The sequence below is a fragment of the Hippoglossus stenolepis genome, chromosome 20 (genome assembly GCF_022539355.2).
Source record: "Hippoglossus stenolepis isolate QCI-W04-F060 chromosome 20, HSTE1.2, whole genome shotgun sequence".
Taxonomy (NCBI): Eukaryota; Metazoa; Chordata; class Actinopteri; order Pleuronectiformes; family Pleuronectidae; genus Hippoglossus; species Hippoglossus stenolepis.
The window spans coordinates 13,752,089-13,769,107 of record NC_061502.1 but is presented as its reverse complement, the minus strand read 5'-3'; the positions used below and the strand labels follow the sequence as shown (position 1 = coordinate 13,769,107).

Genomic DNA, 17,019 nt, shown 5'->3' with positions numbered 1-17,019 from the left:
CGTTCGCCCATTAACAAGTTTCTTCATCCCTCCAGGAGGTGGGGAGGGGTTTAGAGGAGAGGAGGGCAGCCCTGGCCCACATGGAGGCCGACTGTGAAGCCCTGTCGCGCTTTGTGACCCCTGGAGAGGCTGGATGTGTCCGGGCACGACTCACCCAGATGAGGTGCTACTGGGAAGAGCTGAAGGGGAGAGTGGAGCAGCTGGGAGGACAGCTCAACCAGAACGCCTCCTACAGGCAGAGATACAATGATAACCTGGAACAGGTATTTTGAAACATGTAATGCTATAACAATGTTACTTAGGTGATTTTAAGCCATAGGTTTGGGCCTTCATCCGTCTTTGAATAGAAATTGAAGTATAGATTTCGCAGTGCTGGTGTTTTTATCTTTGAGTAACTACAGTTTTTGTTTCATTGTCAGGTCAAGAAAACGATGAGCGATATCGAAGAGAAGCTTGACCGTCCGATGACGTACTGTTCATCGTCATCTGAGACCTACAAAATCCTCCAGAATCACACGGTGAGACAAAACACAGAGACAGCCTGTCAGGAAGGAACTTCATTTAAGAGAACAAATAAAATTGTTAAAATTATTGCCAACATCCTCTGCTGAGATGAAGACAAACACGTCTCTGCTTCCTCCAGGAGGTCTGCCAGGCCATTGAGCAGCTGAAGCCCAGGCTGATGGCTCTGTGTTCGGCCATGAAGAGGCTCGGAGAGGGCAGCCAGCTGGAGGAAGAGGTGGCTAACCTCCAGAAGCAACGAGGACAGTTTCTGGAAAAGGCTGACGAAAAGCAAGCTTTCCTAGAGAGCCTTCTAGCACTGTGGCAAAGGTAATATGTGCCCACGTCTGTGTGTTTTGTAGAGTGAGCTCAATATTCCTTACTTGGCTACATGCTGAATGTTTTGCCAAATTGAAAAGACAGGCTTTAATCATAATTTCCAGCTTTTGAGAGAGCAGAACAGAATAAGAAAGTCACAGCAGTGTCCGTTTTGGTGTTTCTGTCCAAAAATATCTCTGTTTATTCATTACGAGAAGATTAAAGAGATACTTTCTAAGGAACATTTAAAAACATTCAGCTGACAGCAGGAGTTTATTTCCTGTAATGTACTCATAGTTTTGCTGACTGCTTTCCCAGTCGGCTTTGGTCCAGGCTCACACTCGTATTTTCTTCTGATCATATAAACATTGACATATTTCCTGTTATTTTTCATGTGCTCTTTCCGCCGACTCCAATGTCCTTGTATTCCCTGAATCATTCCCTGATCTGTGCGCGATGTAGACGAGCAGCCTCAGTTTGTCCCTCCCCGCTGTCAGCCATTGCATTTCTCCTCTAATAATACGCTTTTGTTATGATTGTCTTTGTTCACACAATAGACTTTTACTGCCTTAGTTGTTTGTTATTCATTGTATTATTCAGGAGGAAAAAATAATCCAGTCACTGTGGAAACTGTCTTTTAGTATTTATTCAGCAAGCCAAAAATTCTGATTTATTTTTCTGTTCCTTAACTTCTGCTGTAGTTTGTGTGTGTCTGTTTGTGTACGTGTGGTTCTGTGAGTCTCTGTAGTCGACCTCATCTCCTCCGCTGCAGGTGGGTGCATGAGGGATTACTCAGAGCACTGGGTGCTCTGCTGAGATATGTTTGTCCCATTATGACCCTGTCACTGATACTGAGCCATGGTCAGATAAAAAAAAACTGCTTACAGACAGTGTTACTGTGTGTGTTGTGTGGGCGTATGTAGGTTACTGGTATCTGTCAATGATATCAATCCATTATTGCATTCCATATTTATGCACTTCATTCTGAGTACGGTGCTGCATACATTTTCTTTGATTTAAGTACACTTCACCTTTTTGTCTACAGATTTGAGAAGGAGAACTCGTCCATGAAAAGCTGGCTGGACAGGTGTGAGTCTGTTTGTTGTCCTGACACCGACCTGCTCTCCGCAGACAAAGTCAAGATCAGGAATGAACTACAAAATGTGCAGGTAAATCCATCAGGAACTCTTGATTTTTGTCTCATGTAAATCTGTTTCCGAATTTATCAGCCCTTTTGAGTTCTGTTTTACCTCACCGATGATAGTTGAAAAATGTTGCTATATCTATTCCCCGGTCAAGGAAATGCAGGCAGAGACACAGTCCTATGAGGTTCTTCTCCAGGGTCTCGTGAATCTGGGACTGTGTCTGTATCCCACGGCCCCTGAAGCTCGTGTCCAGGAGATCAGTGATGTTCTCGCACGGCTACAGGAGAGATCCACCTCGGTGAAAGACAGCCTATCACACAGGCAATTCTGCTTTTATATTTCATCACACAGATTATTTACATCGGTATACATCAGCATGAATGGATTCTAAATACCAATTACTGTCATATTCTTCCTTTAAAATCCCCGCTTCTCCTTTAGGTTTGAGTTGCTGGAGTCGCAGTTGTCACAGCTCGAGTTGTTCGATCAGGCGTTGCTGACTCTGAACCAAAGGAGTGAACACTTCCTGTCTGTGTTGAGAAGCTCTTCACAGGTTGATATCGCTGATCTCGACGCTGCAATTAAAACGCTGAAGGTGAGAAATCGATAATTAGCTGTTCACAGTGATGTCCTTCACAGACTATGTACACAGGGACAGTTGCAGTACGCACGTTTATATTGATCGCCATCAAAGCTCTTACAAATTTGTCCAATTAAACTGTCGTGTTGCAGGAGCAGGAGGTGCAACTACAGGCGTATGCATCGCTGAGAGAGACACTCCATCAAAGAGAGTCATCCCTGCTTCGCTCCTCCACCCCAGGAGCCCAACAGCAGCTCCAGGGCTGGAAGGAGGACAGCTTACAGCCCCTCAAAGAATCCCAGCGTCTCCTGCTCCTCCGTAAAGAGTGCCTGACTGAGCTAAAGACTTTCCTCGAGAAGCATGGCACGGCGGCGGAGGTTGTGCACCGCCTCCATGAGGCCGTGGAGGGCAGGGGCAGCTGGGACCGCTCCAAGGCCGAAGAGCTGCATCACGGAATAGGGGAAGTGGCAAAAGACGTGGCCCGGCTCGAGGCTGAGGCTGTCAGGTTAGACGGGCAGCTGAGCAAGGCACACCTGCACCTGAGTGGGGCAGAGTGGGGGGGATCCGGAGACACAAGCCGTCCTCAGGGAAGGACGTCCTGCAGGGGACAGGCTGTGGCCCTCACAATGGCTCTGGAGGAAGTGCAGAGGGGTGTGGGGTGGAGACAGAGTGAAGCAGACGCTTTAGGTGCCCTGTGGAGCTCCTTCAGGGAGCGGAGGGAAGAGGTGATGAAGAATCTGAAGAAACTGGAGGATGAAGTGAGGCAGGAGGGGCCCAGAGATAGCTCTGTGCAGGCCTTTCAAAACAGGTAGGAAGATAAGTAGTCGTATATTGTAAGACCTCTGTAACCAATATCACGATCAGTTGAAAAACTGAACCTCTATAACTTGGATTAAAAGCTACATTTGACTGATTTAATTCAAAGATTTGAACTCCCCAGGAACACACTGTGTGTAAATGAAGCCAAACTGTAGATGGACAAATCCTTTTAAATCTGATCTCCTGAAAAATGAGATATATAAGGTTTGGAACCAGGTAAGTGATCCTCATTGTTTTCTCCTGCATCTGCTTCTCTCAGGCTGCGTTTCTTCGTCCAGCTGGAGGACGAGCTCCAGTCCCTGCAGCACTCTCAGCAGTGGTTAGAGGAGAAGGGAAGCCAGCTGGCCCAGAGAGACACTGAGCTGGCTGGGGAGGCTCTCAGGGAGGTAGCCCTGGTGAAGACGGCCTGGGAGAACGTCTGGACTCTGATCACCAACGGGTAAAAACAGTAGACAACGCAGATTTTTTCATCTCGTTTAAAATCCTTTGCCGTATATGGATTTGATCCAGTTGGAGAGAGTGCAGAGAAGCAGGGAGTTTAACAGTGCTGAAGTTTTGCCCCCTCTGGCAGTCAGAGTTATTACACACTGTCGAACATAGAGACATTACCACAGTTTATTATTTATGTTGAGGAAATGTAACAGCTACATAGCCTCCGAAATATTTTTCAAATACCAACTTGTCCAAGGACAGACATTCATCATGAGCCTCAGTGCTGTATCTTGTTTCTGTACTCTCCACGAGGAAAAAGCCACAGAATTGATGATTCATTTTTGTCCTCGCCATCAATCGCTCTTTCTTTTGTAATCCCTCCTCTGAACGCCAAGTTTCTCTTTTTAACTGGAACATCAGAAACCTTTTCTCTGGTGCTTTCTAGGTTTTTAGTCTAGTTGCTGTAGCCTACTCTGTTTCCGTGGCTACAGTTGCTCCCCTCTTCAGCTCTGAAGAACCTGCTACCAGTCGGCATCATGTGAAAGTCACCACAGAGTTAGAACTGCAGAATACTGCAAAATACAGAGAAATGTTACTGACATCGTTAAGCTCAATCAGCATTGTGTGAAGTCATATGGCGAGGACTCGAGCGGACGTTCATTTATATGTCAAATTTGCGCATTTCTTAATTTTTTCTTAATTTTAGCATGGAAACAGAACAGATTAACAGCTGTTGCAAAGTCTTTGGGGTTTTAACGACTAACGTGGATGTTTTTGTTCTCATGCAGTCAGGAGCAGAGTGGAGTTGTGGTGGATCTTCTCCGTCAGTTCCACCAGCTGAAGTCCATCCTCAGCACTGTGGTGGAGAACGCTCAGAGTGTCGCTCACAATCTGCCCGACCACAACCACAGCGCTCAGGAGGCCAAATGGACTTTCACACGGGTCAGAATCTTTTAGTTTTGAAAAACTTTAGAACATTATTGATCTTTTTTCTTGTTAGATGTACAGAAGCAGCTAAACAGAATGTGTAGCTGCCATTTATTATTTCAAACATAGTAATGTGCCATGGTTGTACACAGAGTCTCACTGTTGTTAAACTAAACACAGTTAAAATTACTGTACTGTCTTTTTTTTATATTTCAATGGGTTTTATATGGTTTACTTAGTTAAAAACTGTTAATTCTTGAATTCAAATTAGCAGTGTTGGATATTATTAGCAGGGCAACAGCTATTTATTTTCTTTAATCACTGCACTGTGTAATTCTGCATTATCAGGGTGCTTTATCCCATCTTATCAATCTCTCGCCTAATTTCAACATGAAGTCACATTCTCCTTTCTAGTCAGTGCAGCAACTCTCCCTCTAGTGGCGATCTGTTGTCATTCCCTCTGCCCTCATCTTTGTTGTCCCTCTAGCATGAGACAGTCCAAGCTGAGCTGAGAGAGAAGCAGGAGGACATGGACCAGCTCATCAGTTCAGCTGAAGACCTGCAGAGAGAGCTGGAGAAGGTCCCCACCTCTGACCCGTGCTGCATCCAGAGAGACATGGAGACGTTACGAGACCAGTGGTTGGAGGTGAGCAGCGTTTGTACCATGCAGCTATTTTAATAACTTGACTGAAGAAATCACTCATCTGTTTTTTATCTCGACAAATGTTGGATGCATTCATATCCCAGAGCTATTGGGTCAGACACTGTGGAATTCAGTGACGTTAATGAATCGTCCTCATCTTGTACATGTGTGATACTCCGTGAATTTTTCAAAAACTGTCAATATTATTTTGCCCAATTCCGGAGCCTAAGTATGAAAACAACTGGGAAGCGTATGAAGAGATCTGGGCTTTTGTTTTTCTGAATTAAAAAAAAACAACTAAATTATGACATCTACAGGACAGCTCTGCCAAACACTTCCTGTTTTAATGATATTTATTTCTGTCGGTTTTCCCTTCTTCTTTTTTTTTCAATTTTCTCCTCTTGTGGGATTTAGTTAGCGGCTCAGCTGTCACAGATGAGACAGAAGCGTAAACAGGCCTAGACACGTTATCTGCTTCTGTCTCTCTCTCCCTCACTTTCACTTCTCATCCCCGCATCTGTCAAACCAATTAAGCCCTGTTTTCCTTGCGTCTCCCGGTAAAGCCGACCGTCCCTTGTTACAGAGAGGCACAGAGAAAGCTCACCACAAAGAGGGAGAGAGATCCCACGTCGTCGATGACTCGATATGTATTCTGTCCTGTGCTCAATCAGACTGCTGGTCTCTGTTCATTCAGGTCTCAGAGAGAATACAAACCAACGCTGAGAGACTTGGCTACTGCGTGGCCCTGTGGGACGACCTCAAGGCCATGGAGCAGGACATCAGCCAGTGGATGTCCACCTCCGTCGCTGAGCTCGCAGACAGCGTCGCAAATCTCAGTGACAAGGAGGAGACGGAGGCCCAGCTCAACACCTTTCAGGTCAGAGAGAGCTGGACAGTCTGCACGAAAGATTATAGGATCGATGATGATTTTGTAATGTTTAGACTGGAGGTTGTGATGTAATCTGTGTGTCTTGGACCTTGTTCCACAGGCTGAGGTTGAGAAGAGGGAGCAGAAGCTTGATGCCCTGCAGGAAAGAGTGACAGAGCTGAAGGAGCGAGCCAAACTGCAGGAAACCCCGTTACAAATTCAGGTGGATACGGTGCAGGAGAGAGATTTCTTATGGCAAAACTTTTTTTTTATCTTGTTCTTTAGGCCAGGGATAATATTTCACCAAGGATCTGATGTAATGCAATGATGTTTTAGTGTCTACAGCTGCGTTTTGTTGTCTGGTTGAATATTTTACAAGGTAACGTTTCCCTAACTCTGATTCACCTTTAAAAATGTTGTTGCATGAGGCAAAGATAATATTACTGAAGAAAATCTCTTGAAACTAAAATTTTTGTTATTGGTTGTTTTGGGTGTTTTCTAGTCACAGGAACAACATTAGAGATAAACTTGTATATACATTGTATACAAACAGTGTATAAACTTGCATAAAAGGACGCACAATTCCACAAAACACACCATTCTCTTGCCTTCTTTCATATTGTCTGTATCTGCTTTGCTTGTATAATGCTGCTTAATGTCTTTCTTGAACCAGGTCCTGGAGTCAGACCTGCGGAAGAAGATGGCCCATGCTCAGGAGGCGTACAACCAGGCCAAACACACTCTGACCTACTTCACTTTCCAAAAGCAGCGACTTGAGGACCTCATGTCCCAGATGGCCGAGCGGCTGGAGGCGGTTGAGGGCTCCTTATCTGACCTCACTGAAGCTACCTCCCCTGAAGACATTGGTACTGTCAAGGTAAAAAATACTGTCCTTTACTTCATTGTGGCGCAAGAACACAGTCATTCAAGAACGTGTTGGATTTATAGAAATGTAATACACCACAAAAAACTGCAAAGTCTATTTCTATTACTTTCCCTATTGCTTAATACTAACACCAATCATTCACTACATAAGGATACATTAACATAGATATACACTATTCAAATTATGATGCAAAGCAACTTCTTTTGTACCTTTGTAAACAGAAAAGCAATAAAGTTTAATTTAAACAACACCACTTCCAAAATCTAATTCTTAGCACCTACTCTGTATTCTTTAAATACTTCTAAGAAACACTTTGTCACTGCTCTATATTTACAGGACCTGCAGAGCACTGTGCAGCGGCAGAGGGCAGACATGGACTCGGCTAGAGATGCCCTGACTGCCCTGTGCAGGTCGCATCCCTCCCAGGAGCTGTCCGTCCTCTCCTCGGACCTCACCTCCATTGCCAAGCGAACGGAGGCTGTGGCTCAGCGCTGTGCCAAGACCAGGGGCAACCTGCAAGACGAGCTACAGCTTCACTTCAACAGTAAGATACAGGGGTGGTCGCATTTAGTAAAGTGTTTTTCATGCTGGTTAGGTGTAAATACAGGCTCGTTGGCTAAGTGTATTGTTTCCATTTGTTCTCAGGTAGCTTTAATGTTTTGTACCTTAATTGTTTGATACTGAATTTGTCTGGATAATGTGTCCTGTTCCTGAAGCTAGCCACTATAAATTACTCCCTGATAAGGAGAGATTAGGAATTTAATAACACTTAAAATCTCATAATCACCCAATGAAACACCACTACATGGTGCACTGTCATTTATTCGTGTTAGTGGTGCAACAGATTTAGTGTTGATTATCCTCCATCTTTCCCCAGAGCACACTCAATCCGCCCAGTACGACCCACACTGCATAGACACACACTGCCTGGTACACCGGTGCGCTCTCATTGCTCAGACACACACCTGTGCCTCAGAGAGTAATGTCGCTCTCGACACATCCGCTCTCGAGGGAGTCATTTCGGGCCTGTTGCCAAGGCAACCAGGCGCTGCACAACACGGACACGCCCACACTTCCCATCTGTCTGAAAACAACTCCTCTTCTCTCTCTCCTACTTCTGGTTCCTTCAGTTTGAAATCTTCTCTGCTTTCATTTGAACACGCACCGATTTTTCCCTCAACTTACCATCATATTTTTCCGTCGTTTCACTGGTTCCTTCTCTCCCTCGAAAGCAGAGCTCGTCCAGGGCTTCCACTCCTGGCTGGCAGATCTAAAGTTGGAGCTGAAAGAATGTTCAAACCAATCAGGAGATGTTACCGTCCTCGGATCCAAGTTACAAAGGATCCAGGTACATGAGATTCCTTCTCTTACTGATGGTGCAGTTGCTAGGCAGCTATGATTAATCAAAGGTACATTTAGGTCTGTAAGATTTCAATAAGTTACTTTTACATTGATTAATTAAATTAACAGATTAATGCAAGTCATAATTTGATAATTTTAAATATTCAACGATGATGTATATTCTTTTCTCATACTTTCCTGTATTATCATTGAGAAGAAGCAATGTTACCTGCATGAAGATTCTGTTAAATCTAGATCTTTCATGTGATTTTCTTGCATGCACAGGTGTCAGTCGAGCAGACTGCAGAACACGAGGAGCGTCTCTCTCAGGTTTGTGAGGAGGCCGAGAGGCTGCAACTCCACCTGCCCAAAGCTGGAGCGGCACAGGTCCAAGAGCATCTCTCCTCCTGCAAGAGGGAGTGGAGGAGCTACCTGAGCAGCTGTTCTCAGAGCCAACGAGACTTGGAGGAGACTATTGATCTTCTGAAAAAGTGAGTTGTCACTCTTGTCACGTCATATATTTGTGTAAAGGAATTTCAGGAAAATGTGAATTTACTTTTTTTGCCTTCCCATCCCTCACAGCTTTGATAATTGTGTGGAGGGTATAAGAGACTGGCTGAAGCAGATGGGGCTCAGCCTCAAGAGAGAGCCTGTTTTTGGGGAAGAGAGCCAGCACGGAGCCCCTGACACCACTGAAGAGCTGGAGAGGATGGAAAACCTCCATAAGGAGCTTCTAGCAAGAAGGTATGTGCATGTACATGTATATGTGGGTGTGGGTGGCATGTTATACATACTAGAGCATCAGCTGTGAACTATTCTGAACAATAACATATCATTACTCTCTTGCAAGGGTCTCCATTGAGCGTGTCTGCCAGGAGGCCCAGTCTCTGTCTGAAGCAGGCCGTGGGTCAGGAGGAGAGGTCAGAGTGACAGGCCAGCTCCAGATGGAGCTCCAAGCTCTGCTAAAGACAGCCAGGGAGAAGCTGCGAGGCTGCCAGGAGAGTCAGGCCTTTGGAGAGACACTCCAGGGAGTTTGGGCCTGGCTGGAGGAGATCCAGGAGAGACTGGGTACAGTCGACAGCACGATGGGGACCAAAGAGCAGTTGGAGCAGAGGCTGGAGACCGTGCAGGTGAGAGGGGGGTTGGCTGGTAGACTACATACCTACAAGTCCCATGAAGTGTTACACAGATGAAATGGATCCTGTATATCTTTGAAACAGTAATTTAAAGTTTCCAGATACATAAATATGACACTGGTACCTGCTTGATAAGTATCCTACCTTCTCCACTAGGACAAGGTTTCCCCATCTCTCCTCTCCTCATGTCCGGGAGCAAGCACCTGTTGCTGGAATAGTGTTATGTCTTTCAACATACATGCAAAGGGCAACTAGCAGAGTGATTTAGTGAATTACACTTTTTTGTTAAAGTGTGTTGGATTAGAATTTCTTACTCTGCTTTTCACCATTTTGCTCTATTAGAGTTTTTGTTCCACACTTCTATTTTAGTTGAACACAAGAGGGGGCTGTTTACATGAGAAAGTTTTCTCCTCCAAACTTCTGATGTCTAAATCTGGTCCAAAGTCGAATACAGTGTGTGACCCCGTTCTGTTCGCACAGGACATCCTGCTATTGAAGGGTGAGGGGGAAGTCAAGCTGAATATGGCGATGGGCAAGTGTGAGCTGGCCCTGCGCAGCTATGGGGCAGCCGGACAGGAAGTGGTCCGCTCTCAGCTTCAAGAAGTGGAGGATGCCTGGGCCACGCTGCTTGTGACCGCCATGAGTTGCCACAGGTAAACGAATGTGCAGAACAGTATATGCTTCTCTAAACACATTGTTATTCAGCCATTTTTTCAAATGTTTTTTTGCTAAATAATTTACTCCTGAACATTACTGGCCATTTAGCTCCGTGCCAAAAAAATCCTCTCTGGGGAACCTGATCGTTATTTTTATCATGATAGATTGATGTCTCAATACCATCAATTACCATTAGGTTAAATACATAATGAGAAGTATTTGTCTCATTTTGGAACTCTGATTGATTGGTGTGTGTGTGTGTGTGTGTGTGTGTGTGTGTGTGTGTGTGTGTGTGTGTGTGTGTGTGTGGGAGAATGTTTGTGTGTGTAATTGAGCAATCATGGCCACTCCAAGAAAAAAAATTGATCTCATTAGGGACTAAATAGCAGATAGCAAACATTGGGTCACACATGGGGTGTGTTTATATTTTAAATAGAGAAGGATAACAGGAGGCGAGGGGTAGCAGGTGAAATGGAGGTGCATGTGTGTGTGTGTGTGAGTGTGTGAGTGTGTGGATATTGGCGTTATTTGTACATGTGGGGGTAACAGATGGCAAGGGGAAATTATGGGTGTGTATCTGCGTCCATGTGTGTTTGAACCCCCTGATAAAAGGGGATAAATGTTATCAGCCAGTATTACTGATTATTTGTTCCTCAGCCATAGCATAGGTCTAAAATTTAAACAGACTTCTGTTCTTGATTACAAGGGAGAGTATAAAGGCACAAAGTATGTCTTGTCTGGAGAATGATCTTTAAAACAACCAGATTACTTGTGCATCTGTACATTTTCTGTTAATTCAAACTGTATAACTCTTGTGTGCCTGTAAGTCTGACGCATGGATCTATTGTCTCCCCTTCAGTCGACTGGAGTGGACCGTGACACAGTGGGGAGGATACCTGGACAGTGCTGCCCAGCTGCGCTGCTGGATGGAGGCTGTAGAGCGGGAGGTGGGCGGCCCGCTCAATCCGCAACCTGGGCCCAGAGAGAAGGCCTCTCAGCTCGAGCGACTCAGAGCCCTGCTGGCCGACCTGGAAGACCACCAGGCAGCACTTACCAGCCTGGAGGAGAAAGCCAGAGAACTTTTCAAGAAGACTGGTGACGCCAGCTTTAACCATGGCGCTCGAACACAGCCGCAGGCGCAGTTTGACGACCTCACAGCTTTGGTGGAGGTACGGAAGATGTTAATTTATCGTGTGGCATTGATAGAAAATAAATATTTTACCTATTTTTGCTCACTGAAACATTTTGGTAGCATTATGTTTCCCAAGAATGATCTAAATAGTTTGTGTTGGTCGTGTAGGAGAGAGTGCATCTCGCGCAGGCCGTAGTGTTGGAACACCAAGAATACCTGGAGGCCGTGAGGGAGCTCACCGACTGGCTGATGACTGCAGGAGAGGAGCTGCAGCATTGGTCCGATACATCAGGAGACTCTTCCTCTATCAAAAAGAAACTGTCCGAAGTGAGGGTAAGCTGGAGTGACACCTACAAACATAAACCATCACCAGCGCTCCATGTTTATACAGGTTGTTCGTTGACCATTTTACACGATGATGTATTAAAATCATCGTAGGCACTCATTACATATTAACATAGACAATGATTACCTCTCATATCTGTTAGTATTGCTCAAACCAGAGAACATCAGAATAATAATTCAACCCAGTGTTGTTGAAAGATGGCACAGTGTATGTTATGTATGACAAGTGTAACAGTAATGCCTGTTCCTTTAAATGAACACGTAATGGATGCGTGTTATAAGCATGCCTCGGGGATGTGTGATGTGAATTTACAGTGTTTCAACCGATTATATGTATCATCTGTTGCTAAGGTAACTGACGGCTGAATTATCTGAACCTATCCAATCTTAACTGGTTCCTGCTATGAAGGAGAGCAAACTATGGAGGGAATTGGAATTGGTTCTCAGTTTGTTTCCATATCGCAGCCAAATATCTCAATCCCTCCTGGCACGTTTTTACTGCCGATCTGCTGGCGTAAAAGAACAAGTTTTAAAAAAGGCGCAGGGAAATTAATACCTGAGCTTTTCCCTGCTCAATAATTCTCTAATTACGGAGGAGACAAAACACGTGAAGAGATATTGATTTGCATTTGAATTTCACACATGGGCCCTAATTATCCCATTATAAATGTGTGTTTGTTGAGCCATTTCGGTGAAGGAGGAAACATAACTGTGTACACAGGCTACCTGCACGATTTTAATTTTCTATTTATGTTCTCAAGGTTAATGTTCATATCCTTCCACCCACATGGAGAGATCTGATTCTCTCTTTCTAATCCCTCAATCAGCTCGCTGCTAACACATCACTCTCAAGTGTTTGCTATTCACATCCTCTACCTTCCAAGTGCTAGCTTTCCACACAGAACGAGAGATGGAGGCGTGGAAAGATGGAGACGGAGGATGAAATTAGTAATAGAGAGAGAATACTGAGATAGCAAATGAAAATACAGGAAGTGTGAACCAATGGTGTGAAGACAGAATCAAAGAGTTACAGGTAGAAAGTGATGGAGCAGGGGGACGTACAGTATGCAAGAAAGATTATAGGCAGCTTTAAATAGCATCAACATCACATCCAGGGGTTGCAGTTTCCGTAGCCACAGTTTCCGTAGCAACTTTGTCTCCTCTCTTCCCTCCCTATCTCTCATCAGGAGCGTGTGGAGTGTCGGTTACTGGAGGGCCGAGAGCGCCTCAGCCGAGTGCGTCGGAGTGCGGCGACCACAGCGGAGCACACAGCAGCGGGAGGCTGCGAGGCCATGGACCGTCAGCTGGGGGCGCTGTCCCAGGCTCTGGAGCAGTGGGAGGGGGCCGCCCTGAGGGCCAGGGACGGCCTGGAAGGGGCCCTGGCAGCTGCTGCGGCTTCGGAGGAGGAATACGACCGCCTGACCGCTCGGCTGGAGGATGAGTTGAAAGAGTTTGACGGACGGCTGAGGGGGTGGGGCCAGGAGCTGATTAAAGCTGAGGGGCGGAGCAACGGCGAGGAAGCAGTGGATGGATGGCAGCTGGCGAAGGTACAGTAGCATGGGATTTAAATAAATGGCAGGAGAATGTCTAAATAATTCACTGCTCATCTGCCCACAATAGGCAATGTAGAAAATAATTAATATTAAAAATCTTGTGTGTGTGTGTGTTAGTGTGGATTGGCGAATTGTGATGTGTAACAGCTGACAGGGGGCCACTGTGCAGTACTGTGTTAGTTTTAGAGAAGGTGATTAACGTTGTATAATTGAAAGTACCCACAGACACACACATGCGTACACACACACACATTGTGCGGACATACATCCTCTGCATTCAGCTTTGCTTTCTCTCTCTCCGTAATTATCCATTCTATTTGTAAATCCTAAAAACAGATTAGTTTGCAAATCAGCTTTACTGGGATGACGAAGGAGTGACAGCTACAATCCCATCAGTTTCTGCTCATTCTCTCTTCCCCTTCTGTCCCCTCTGCCCCTCCTCCTTTTGTTTTTTTTGCCATTATTTTTCATTATCTCGCCCTCCCCAAACATTCCCTTATTCCTCTCTGTCATTTTCTCTTGTCTGAAGTGTGCAGCAATGTCTCTCTCAGTGTCAGGGTTTGTTTCTTAGATGCCCCTGCTCCTCAGCCCCCCCCTGCTGCTCTGTCTCTAACATCCAAAGGATGTTTACAGTGCGACAATTTCTCTGTATTGTCAAGGCCGTGTCAGCCTCACACTCCTCCCCAGGCTTCTTCGGCCATGCCTCCGTTTGGTTTCCCTCAATTTGGCCCTGTCAGAGGAGCAGAGGAGGAGTCTTCCACCCCCCCCTTCTCCACTTCTCTCTCCTCCTTCTGCCTGTTTCCTGTGTCCAGCCTTGTTTTCGTTACGCACCCATTTGTGTGTGTTTGAACCGGTCCTGCATCTGCGGGGGCTGACAGCTGAATTCCACGGGGACAGAGCGTGTGAGAGTGAGAAGGAGGAGAAAAAAAAAACATCTGAGAGGGAATAAGTCGAAGCTGAGGGAGGAGGGAGGGGAGAGAAGGGGGCGATAGGAGGGAAGAGAAAGTAGTGGAGTGATAGGAGGAGGGAGGAAAGGAGGAGAGGGAGTGCAGAGCAACGAGTGCATGAGAATGGGGAGGGCGGGAGGGTTGTTTATTGGCCATACGTCTGAGAGATAGAGAGCGAGTGAGAGAGTCAGTGAGAGAGAGAGGGAGGGAGAGAGAGAGAGAGAGCCTGTACATATTTCATGGGACAGGATTTCATGACAGCGTGCGTGCAGAATGTGAGGCAAGCTGAGAAGAGCGGGAGAACGTTATCCACAGCTCCTTCCTGCCACACTCGGCGAAGAACAGAAATGCTTTTGTACAAGCAGCCCTGTGAGTATGTGCCCGAGCCTGTGTTTGTGTGTGAATGTGAGAAGAGCGAGAAGAACCGAGCCAGGGTGTGAATAGGAATGTGAGTGCTCTGATTGGAGGGTGTCATTCACATCCGTCGGGTGTTTGTCTCCTCTTGACACACACAAACACACACACACGCACACACGCACATACAGTACATGTACACTGAGCCAGCTGGTGTCGTCTGTGTGTGTCGTTCAGGATACACTGGAGGGTTTGCAGAGCGCAGAGCCGATGGCGGAGAAGTTGAAAGTCCAACTGAACGACCTGGTGCGATACTCCAGAGACCTGGGAACCCAATCGGACCGAGTCACGGCGGTTATCAAACAGCACAACAGGTGAGAGGAATCTTTCTGCTTAACTGAACAGTGTGTGGTGTGTGTGTGTGTGTGTGTGTGTGTGTGTGTGTGTGTGTGTGTGTGTGTGTGTGTGTGTGTTTTTATTATGTGGATTTGAAATTTGATTTGAGATTTATTGGCCGAAGCTGGGCGATAACTTGATTATGTCTTTTATTGACTTTCAGCCAGTTTATATCAGGATGACATGATGGTAATTGTTTTCATATTCTGCAATTAGCTGTCGCTGATAAAAGTAGTTCTGAAAGTTTTTTTTAACACTTGTAAGAATTTGGTGCAAAACAGCTGATTTGCATAATTGCATGATTTATTGGAAAGTTGATGAGTTGATTTATAGTATTATCAGATTATAGCATCATTACTATTGTGTGTGTGTGTGTGTGTGTGTGTGTGTGTGTGTGTGTGTAGTCCAGGTATTGCTCATGTTATGGGGACCAACATCTGTTTACACTGTGGCATTATGGGGACTTGTCTTCCTCAATGGGACAAAAAGTCCCCATAATGTAAATCATGACATTTTAAGGTGGGTATATGTTTTAATGTTAGTTTTAGGTTAGTTTTAGGTTTAGATTAGGGCTAAGGTTAGGGAAGGCAATTGGTAACTATGGGTTAAGGTTAGTGTAAGTCTCCAGGATGTCAATGTAAGTCAATGTGATGTCCTCTGAAGTGTGTATGTGTGCGTGTGTGTGTGCGAGTGTGTGTGTGTGTCTCCATCTCACACATATTTGTGACATGTGTCAGCCAGACAAAGGTGAAAGGTTACAGAGAGCACCAGAGCCACCAGAGCCACCAGTTGCTAAGCGACATGTAACCACCTTCCCTTCATCTCTGCTTGTTCACTCCGTTTATTTCAGTTTGTGTCCTGCTCTGCTTTAATTATTTGCGCGGCTAAATGTGATGTAGAGAGAAGAGACATTGGGTTAATGTTTAGTTTCTTTTCATGCTGATATGGTGCATGCCTTTACTGAGCTGTAATCGCCTGCTTTTGAAGCCACAAGTGAGCCTGTGTTCCTTTAGTCCTTGTTTGTGAACACACTGCGGAGTGCTTTTTTTCAAAAGGACAACTGCATATAACAGCAACAACAACAACACACATTCAGCACATGCATACACAAGTATGAACTACGGCAGCACAATTGATCTACTTAACATGCATGTATGTTGCTCATTGTAATTTTTGTGAGATTGCACAGACCGGTGTGATGAAGCACTGTGACTAACGTCTTTTGGCAGAGAACCTGAGTGAGGTTAACTTGTTGGAGAGACTGTGGCGGTTCATTGGCTTCGGTTGCTGATTGCTAACGGCGCCCTTCCTCATCCGCATGGCGGTTCAGCCTGTTATAGACTTGGCCAGCGTGCTCCTTGCACCTGTCCTGAATGATGCACTGCAGAGAGAAGAGAGACGGGTGAAAAAAGGGAATAGATAGAGGAGGAAAATGCAGCCACTCCCCCCCTCTTCATAGCACATGCCATATTTTGTCTGTCACAGCAGAAAAAAGTGCTTCTTCCACACTCGCGCTCTCCCCACTGTGTTACCCTTTCATGCCCTCATCGCATCATTAAAACTCAAGGGTGTTTACGTGTATATGTCTGTGTCCAATAAAGTGTGTGTTTTTTTTAGGTGTGCTGCAGTAGTAGGCTCCGTGTGAGTGTGTGTGTGTGTGTGTGATTGACCTGTTTTTTCCTTCCCTTTGGACAGCAACTCGACAGCAACTTGCTTAAACAGCTGCGCACCTTGTTTCCCTGCTGTCATCCTTTCCCTGTCTTCTTCCACCCCCTTTCTTTGCCTTTGACCTTCGCCCACTACCCACTGTTTATGAGACCCAACCCAGACACAGGGATTTAGTCTGAATCTGACTTCAATTTTATGCACAGTAGCATTGTGCGTGCTATTAACTGCAATTAAGGCTTTTCTTCTACAGACAGCAATTGTTAACCAATGTGTCAGTTGTAATCCCTTGTTCAAATGGCCTCTATGAAGAGAGGGGAAAAGAAAGAGTGGAAAAATAGAAATGGAAACATTCTGTTATTAAATGGAGGTCT

General features: G+C 45.5%; 1 protein-coding gene across 1 annotated transcript in view; it reads left to right on the top strand.

Moving 5' to 3' along the window:
- The window catches only part of syne1a (spectrin repeat containing, nuclear envelope 1a), a 121,422-nt gene that overhangs the window by 38,508 nt on the left and 65,895 nt on the right, over positions 1-17,019 (top strand). The window contains 23 exon segments of the mRNA XM_047338193.1: positions 36-263; positions 420-518; positions 644-831; positions 1,865-1,988; positions 2,119-2,285; positions 2,406-2,559; positions 2,697-3,352; positions 3,623-3,802; positions 4,584-4,737; positions 5,210-5,368; positions 6,060-6,242; positions 6,355-6,456; positions 6,907-7,110; positions 7,456-7,663; positions 8,355-8,467; positions 8,746-8,951; positions 9,043-9,204; positions 9,311-9,590; positions 10,077-10,249; positions 11,113-11,422; positions 11,554-11,718; positions 12,918-13,277; positions 14,822-14,958. Of these exon segments, the coding sequence (XP_047194149.1) occupies positions 36-263; positions 420-518; positions 644-831; positions 1,865-1,988; positions 2,119-2,285; positions 2,406-2,559; positions 2,697-3,352; positions 3,623-3,802; positions 4,584-4,737; positions 5,210-5,368; positions 6,060-6,242; positions 6,355-6,456; positions 6,907-7,110; positions 7,456-7,663; positions 8,355-8,467; positions 8,746-8,951; positions 9,043-9,204; positions 9,311-9,590; positions 10,077-10,249; positions 11,113-11,422; positions 11,554-11,718; positions 12,918-13,277; positions 14,822-14,958 (4,712 nt within the window).